The sequence below is a fragment of the Octopus bimaculoides genome, chromosome 15, assembly GCF_001194135.2.
Source record: "Octopus bimaculoides isolate UCB-OBI-ISO-001 chromosome 15, ASM119413v2, whole genome shotgun sequence".
NCBI classification, from domain to species: domain Eukaryota; kingdom Metazoa; phylum Mollusca; class Cephalopoda; order Octopoda; family Octopodidae; genus Octopus; species Octopus bimaculoides.
In genome coordinates, this window is record NC_068995.1 from 13,714,659 (window position 1) to 13,722,961 (window position 8,303).

The 8,303-nt window shown below is 35.6% G+C and overlaps 1 protein-coding gene across 4 annotated transcripts in view; it reads right to left on the minus strand.

The window, feature by feature from the left end:
- The window catches only part of LOC106877922 (protein DENND6A), a 99,004-nt gene that overhangs the window by 3,446 nt on the left and 87,255 nt on the right, over nt 1-8,303 (minus strand). For 3 of the 4 annotated variants that reach the window (XM_014926996.2, XM_014926992.2, XM_014926995.2), the window contains 4 exons: nt 6,757-6,810; nt 4,530-4,642; nt 2,033-2,135; nt 1,741-1,815 (listed from right to left, as the gene is read on the minus strand). In XM_014926996.2, the coding sequence (XP_014782482.2) occupies nt 1,741-1,815; nt 2,033-2,135; nt 4,530-4,642; nt 6,757-6,810 (345 nt within the window). The remainder of the gene's footprint in view (nt 1-1,740; nt 1,816-2,032; nt 2,136-4,529; nt 4,643-6,756; nt 6,811-8,303) is intronic. The other variant, XM_014926993.2, reaches the window with a different exon arrangement.

The window sequence follows — 8,303 nt, forward strand, 5'->3', positions numbered from 1 at the left end:
TACTATTTTCTTGTTTGTATAATACGAAACACAGTTGACACTTCCAAATACAAAAAAGTTTGTTTACATATGTTGTATTATATTCATTTTTTTTCATTTTATCTAGTTTCAGCTCATGAGCTGTGGCCATGCTGGGGCACTGCCATTAACAAAAATGAGCTTAGAGAAATAAGAGTGGCCAGTGGTATATAATTTGAACATTATAGACAATATATCTACATATATATTTCATGAGGAGCATGCAGAAGAGCAAGAACACAAATAATAATGTATCTATTCACTCTCAATATTATGTTCTGTAAGAATGTATTTAGAATGAATAGATATATTATACACACTCGTACACTCTTATGTATGTATATATAAAATAAGAGTTGGAATAGTTTTTATCAATAAAAAGAAAAAAAAAAGGAATATGTCGAAGGTGTTTCTGGAAACAAGCAGTATATTACCACAGAATTATGGTAATGAAACAATTATGAAAGACATATAGAAGATATGTTTGAAGTAAAGATGTTTAAATATTGACCAATGTCATAATTCAAGCCTCACTACAGTCTCACTGTAGCCATTATGTAATGCAACTGAGCAAGGCATGTGATCTGTTTCTCTGCTGGCCATTACTCAATATTGTTAATCGACTACTCTTACTTACAGCTGACTGGATAGCAGTAGAAGGGCTTAGTCAGTTGGAAAAAGCAATCATTTAAAAAAATGTGTATGATGTCAGAAACTTATATAAACCAGTCCACTCATGTAAATGTAGGAAAATGTATTTAAGACAGTATTTAAATATAAAATCAATCAAAGATAGTGGATAAGAAATATATAATTATAAATGTATTGTTAGCCATTATCACATTTTATTCCTGCATGTGCACAAACTATCACACTGGATTTGAATAGGTACTCTTGTTTCTAAATTAAGGGTCAGAACATTATTATCAATGGGGCGGGCAACTGATGCATACGTGTGTATCAGAGTGTTAGCTTAAAAATATAAGTTCCTTGTTTGAATCCAGTCATATCTAAGGATAAAAGAAAAAGCAGAACTTGGAAGCAATCAGAGATCAAACTGATGAAAGCATAGCTTAGATGTCATCACCATAACCATTGGCATCATCATTTAACACCTGTGTTCCATGATGGCATGTGTTGAACAGTTTGGCTGGATCCGATGTGTCCAAAGACTGCATTGTTTTACACTGTCTGTTTTGACATGGTTTCTATGGCCTAATGCCAACCACTTTGCAGCATGGACAGGGTGTTTTTCTGTTCCCCTTGCACTACTGAGGTTGCCATGCAGCTCACAGAAACTACAAGCCTTGGGATGATGGTGGTTTCAGCTTCACGCTAGTGGTTGAGAGATTGAACTACGAAAAGGGGAAGGGGCAGTGCGGGTTCTTGTAGGGGGATTTGTATGGATACTCATTTAGTAAGCAAAGGGGAGAGAAAGAGAAAATGAACTGAAGGAGTTGCAAGAGATAATGGTGATGAGGTGTCTTCATAAATACTTTATCTATAGATGTGAAGTTAAATAATCTGAGAAGAACTATAATCTTATAAAATTTCAGTAGGTGAAAATATGTAAGTCTTGATAAAAAGGAAAAATGGTTGTTCTGTTGTGATGTTTTTTGGAGTGGTAGCCATGAATGTTATATATGAATATATGATCTGGTCAAGAAAAGGTATCTCAACAAAACATCATACTGTAGAGATGAAGAAGGAAAACAAACTTACCAATTTTTCTCTTAATCTCAGAATTAAATCAACTATTTCAACTTCCTCTTTATCTCGTATCCAATCTTGGATATCCTAGAAATAATTAACAAGATGACAATTGGATACATAAAAAAAAAGAAAAAGTTTTGTTCATTAATAATAAATGTTTTCAAACATACATCCATGCATACAAACACATATACAGTATTTGAACTCAGAATGTAAAGAACTGGAAGAAAGGCCACTAAGCATTTTGTCTGATGACATGCTAACCAATGCCTTGATAATAGTAACAATAATAACTACTTACCACATTACTTAAGGCCTCCATATGTAAAACTTGCAGTTTCTGATTGACTTCGTGTTGTCGGTGCCGATACCAGCCCTCAAAGTTGGCAGATTGGAAAAACCGTCTAGGAAAGGAGAAAATAGCAATTTCTTTAATTATTGCACAAGAAATCATTGTTTTACAAGGGTAGGAATAGAGAAAGGGACATGGGGAAGAAAGTCGATTTGATCCAGCAATTAGTTTTCGTACAAGACCTGGGTGACTTTGATCCTTCTGTATGGCTGTGAGAACTGGACTGACATGGAGAAAAGAATCAAGGTATTTGAGAACAAGCGCTTCAGAATGCTATTATACATCCCATTCACAGAGCACAAAATGAATGGTTTGCCTGGTATGGCCATGCATTCCACAATACCCAATCCGAAACCATACTTCAGGGCACAGTTGAGAGAAGGTAAAAAAGAGGCAGACAGAGAAAATTCGAGTTTGACAACATCAAGGACAGCACAGGTCACAACACAGAGACCAGTGGCAACGACTGAGTATGGAAGCATCTAAAGTGGAACCCTAAAGACTGGCTGTATCAGTCAAGGGATGATGATGATGATGATAATGATTATATTTGCTTTTTATATTTGGTTTGCAAGATTCTTGATGTGAACTTGTGTGTTGAAATATATTCTGTTGTACCTTGGGAGAGTCATTATGCCAATAATAAACAGACTGGAGTAGAGAAAGTGTGTCCTTGATGAGGTTGTGAATAGCAATGAAAGGATTTTGTCAAACTTAGCTAAATGATTAAACCAAACAGTTAATTATTTGTCAATTGGTTAACCAATTGACAAATAAAATAAAGTGAAATAAAACAAAGTGCATTTGTTTATTATTGACTTAATGACCATTCCAAGATATAAAGGTTTATTATATTAGTTATATCTTAACAGGACTCCATATGTAGATGTGTTGGGTAATCTGGTTTCTGTCTACATCTAACCCACCACTTCTATGAAAGTAAACAGTGACTAACCAGTGTGGGAATCTCTCTGTGATTGTTTAATTTACTAGAAACAGTGACCACATCTCCTTTAAATTACATCTGTTCATTTTAAAAAAGGGAAGTACACATTAGGTAATTTAATCTTTGGTACATTATCCCTTTCTTTTGTTTTTGCTCTCAACTCCTGATGGGAGCTCTGTTGTGGCATGCAGTATGTCTTGGGTCTTAGACATTTTAAACTTGGCAAGGTCCATATTTCAACGAGAGAGAGAGAGAGATCTCAGTATTTAACTGGTACTTTATCAACTATCAACCCTGAAAGTATGAAAGGAAAAGTTGACCTCAGTGGGACTTGAACTAAAAGCACCAACAACCAGAATAAATACCACAAGACATTCTATTACATGGCTCTTGTGTCTCTGCCAATTTACCACCTTGATACACAGGTCAGCTGAATCAGGGCTGGCCTGGGGATAAACAATAACACATTAACAATAACAAGAAAAATGATATTTTTTCTATGTGTAATATAGTTCAACTTAAACCACATTTAACAACATTGAACCAGAAATAAAGAAATAAGTTTATTTTGTCATTATATTACTGAAAGTCTCCATGGATAAGCCAAGCGAAAACAAACGTTTACCAAGAGATCAACAGTTCATATCCAAACACCAATACTTTATTGTGTTCATGTCCAAGACATCTAAATTTTAACAACTGACTCCAGCAAGACACAAGTAAGTGTTGTGATTGCACTTAAACTGACAAGGGATAAGTAAGCAAGCAGTATTAATCCTTTTGACATCAGCCCAATTAAGATTGTTCCTGCTTCTATAATCTCTGTGGAGGTGCAGTGGCCCAGTGGTTAGGGCAGTGGACTCGCAGTCATAGGATCGCGGTTTCGATTCCCAGACCGGGCTTTGTGAATGTTTATTGAGTGAAAACACCACGAGGCTCCGGCAGGGGATGGTGGCAAACCCTGCTGTACTCTTCCACCACAACTTTCTCTCACTCTTTCTTCCTGTTTCTGTTGTGCCTGTAATTCAAAGGGCCAGCCTTGTCACACTGTGTCATGCTGAATATCCCCGAGAACTACATTAAGGGTACGCGTGTCTGTGGAGTGCTCAGCCATTTGCACTTTAATTTCACGAGCAGGCTGTTCCGTTGATCGGATCAACTGGAACCCTCGACGTCGTAAACGACGGAGTGCCAACAACAACTATAATCTCTACTTTCTGTTTTAAAATGATCAGAATCAAAATCTTTCATCAAAAGGTTGGAAGGTAAAACTGACTTTGGTAATGAAGGAAAAAAATAATATTTAAGAAATCTGGTCAAAAACAGTGTGCTGATGTTTTAATTTTGAAAAAATAGCAATCATGAGAGAGAAATGATAAATAGTTTTTAAGTTTAGGATTCTGAGTTTGAATTTGCTGACTTTTAAGATCTAAGTTTGTTCTTTGCAAACCATTTTATTTTAGCAAAATTTATTGTCTAATAGATAAAAAAAATACTTACTTGTATAAACCTTCCCAATCTCCTTTGATACCTGAAGTTAGTTGTGGACCAGACTGTTCCACCGTTTTCAAAAACTCATTGGCATCAAATGGCCGTAACCTGGGTGGAGCCTGCTAAGTTGAAGGCAGGAGTTAGAGAAATGATATTTGCATATTAAAGACAACTGAATTATAAGATAGACAAATCAAGTTTAATTACTGGCAGACACACACATGCAAATATATACACAATACTGATTGATGTAGATAAAAATATAAGCTTCCCAGTGAACTGATATCTTAACAAAAAGTACCTTTAGCCCTTGAGAAAATCATAGATGTTACATTTACTTCTCTCATTTACATGACTTTGTACTTTTCTACAGTGCTTCTGGTCCTTGGAATGACTGGTCTTATGTTACCTCCCCTCACTTACCTCTCCTAGTTTCCCTAATCTTGAGTCTACTTTTCTAGATACAACACTAACAGCCAATCCCAATAGTTTTTCTCTCCAAAATACCAATGAAGCACTTTTCTAAAGCCCAAATAATAACAAAATTTAATTGCAGTCAAGTGGTAAGTAGTTAATTTCTTCACCTTATGTGATCAAGAACACCTGCCTGCCTGCTCTGTCTGCTTGCTTATTCATCTTCACAAGACACCATAGATTGCCTCTTTCCCCCATCAAGAACCTCTGTACCTATTCTCCATCTGAATGCCATGCAGAATAAGGCATCACAGTATCTCATCTGCTTCCATATTTCTACTCATTCTTAGAAAGGACCAATATGAATGTGTGTGTGCGTGCACTCTCTCTTTCTCACACGCACACACACACAGTGAGCCTTTTCTTTGAGCCAGTGATTAACCTCTACATGGTCACTTAAACTGCTTGAAACAGCAACCAAATCACTCTCGTCTCACCCTACTTTCTTAAAAAAAATTAAGGCTGCATTGAATGTAGTTCTAGATATAGTGTACGGAAAAAGAAGAAGAAAAAAAAAGACAGGATAGTGAAGGATGGCACCTTGATTACAGGACTGCTTAATCAAAGCTGACCTGGGGTTAAACTATTGTATATTAAAAATAGCAACCAAATCCACCTTAAACAAGGTACAATGTATTAGATAATGAAGATAGAAAGCATTTCAAAGATGGGATGGCTATAACGAGTATGTCTTTGACTATACAACTTGCTCAAAAAAAGATGACATGGGATTAAACAAACATATTAAGGCACTGTTTCTCCACACGTTTTAAAAGTTTTAGCTCATGACCAAATAGGGAGAATGCTTCTTATTGAAGTAATTCACAAAGCTCGCAACTAATTTAAACAAGGGAGTGAAATCTGTTTTATGTAAGTCAGGCAAACCAGAGCAGACAGAGTTACGTCCCTTGGTCAAAGAGCACCAAAACTGCTGTACGGAGCAGTTTGCAAATTGATCTGTGGTCAGTTGTTGCAGTACCACAACTGCTCAGCCACATAATACAATTACCGAGTTCATTAATGAAACAATAGAAAATGTCCCCAATTTTCAACAAGAGTTGTATTTTTTGTTTTATTAACCAGCATCTAGTTAGTGTTTACGTTTGACACTTCTCAGTTACATCTTATCAAAATACTAACATGAATCAGAATTAATAAAGTTGACTGAACTAACTTCAAACTCGTACAACTCGGGCCACAATTTAGAATGAAACATTAACCCCCCCCCCAAAAAACAAACAAACAAAAAAAAAAACCTCAAAAAACCAAAAAGAGAGGAAACCCTGAAAATATTTCGTCTGTTTGGTTTGCAAGGTTCTGGATATGAACTCAGGTTTCGAAATAGATAATATTATATCTCAGTGGGATAGGTCATTATGCCAATAATAAAGACACACACTGGTTGCATTTATTTTCTTTTGTTATTATTATTCAGTTACTTAACCATTCAATCAATGAACTAATCGATTCTTTGCTTAATCGTTAAGGATGAAAAGTAAAGTTGACTTTGGCAGAATTTGAACTCAGAATGTAAAAATGGATAAAATGTTGCTAAGCATATTGTCTGATCTGCTGACGATTCTGGTACCTTGCTACCTTAGTTGACTAATCATATTAAAAGAAGTGAAATAGAATCAGTGTGCGTGTTTATTATTGGCATAATATCGCACCTGAGATACAACAAAAACTGAAAATACTATCATAAAATAACAGAGAATTATTTGCTTAAGATGATATAACTCCAAATTCCACAAACTCTTACCTTGTGAGGAGAAATATTCCTTTGGAGTGGCATCAAACTGGCCATGTGTCGTTCCTGGAAATAAAGGAACAACGAAAAACACATTTAAAATTCTTTTCTTTTCTTTTTTTCCTTAGTTAATTTGACAAAGAGAAGGTGCAAATAAGGTGATACATTTGTATGTTTCTTTTTTGTGGTAGGGTTTTCCTAAATTGCAAGTCGTGGAGATAAACTGAATGAGGTTAGCGGAAGAAATGGGGCATCGTGATGTTATTGTGTTTTTAAATGACAAAACTGTGTCCATCACACTGCAACTGTTGTGGGTGTGTGTGTTTGTATGTATGAAGAGTGAAGGTAGGTGGCTTGGTGGTTAGGATATTAGGCCCACAATCATAAGGCCGTGAGTTCAATTCTGAGCGGCACATTGAGTCCTTAAGCAAGACACTTTATTTCACGTTGCTCAAGTCCACTCAGCTGGTAAAAATGAGTTGCACCTGTAATTCAAAAGGGGCCAGGCTTGTCACATTCTGTGTCACGCTGAATCTCCCTGAGAACCACGTTAAGGATATGAGTGTCTGTGGAATGCTCAACTGCTTTTACATTAATTTCATGAACAGGTTGTTCCGTTGATCAGACAAACTGGAACCCTTGTTGTCGCAGCCAATGGTGTGCCAGTATAAAGTGTCAGTCCAGGAACTAATTAATTAGGCCATTATCAAAATAAAGGACTTGATGTATTTAGTGCTTAGTTAAAATATTTACGAAAAGTTAATGATATTTTGACAACGATAGTTTTTCATTGAGAGTCCAGCCTCACCAAACTGACAAGGTCGGACTTGTCTGCTTGAGAAGACCTCACTCATTTCTATATTACTCTCAATGAACACACACACACACACACACAATTTCATCTTTGAGTCACAACACAAAGGAATGATTTTTTTTTTACAGGTTTGTTGCATGTATTTGTCAACAACAGCTTCCTCAGTAAATGTTTGACCTCAAAAAGTCTTCCAACAGGGTTGATACTTAAAAAGTGGTGTTTGTTAAAAAGTAACCCTTTTTTTTTCTGCAATAAAAATATATACAAACAAGGGTGTGTATGTATATGCGTAAATGCAATGTTTTAGTGTTGCTAATGAGTAAAAATTACAGAAAACAATTAAAATATTTACTGATTGTGAGATGCTAAATTCATTAATCATGCAAGTTTAGACTGGGGGCTTCAAATTTTCCAATAACAGCTCATTCAACTGCTTGAATACCCAGCCAACTTTAACATGATTAATACACACACACACACAAAACCAAATGGTGATATTTTGAATGCATTTTATACACGTTTCTAGGAGTTATGTAAGATAGCCCTTACATAATACTACCTTCTTCAGTTGAATATTTTAAAGTGTATATGTATACATACATATACATGTGTGTGTGTGTGTGTATATATATATATATTGCTTAAGCATAGCAATACTAATAACCAACATACACATGCCTCAGCATTAGCCAAGTTCAGAGTGTAATAAGTGAGTGTGTGTATATATATATATATATATATATAT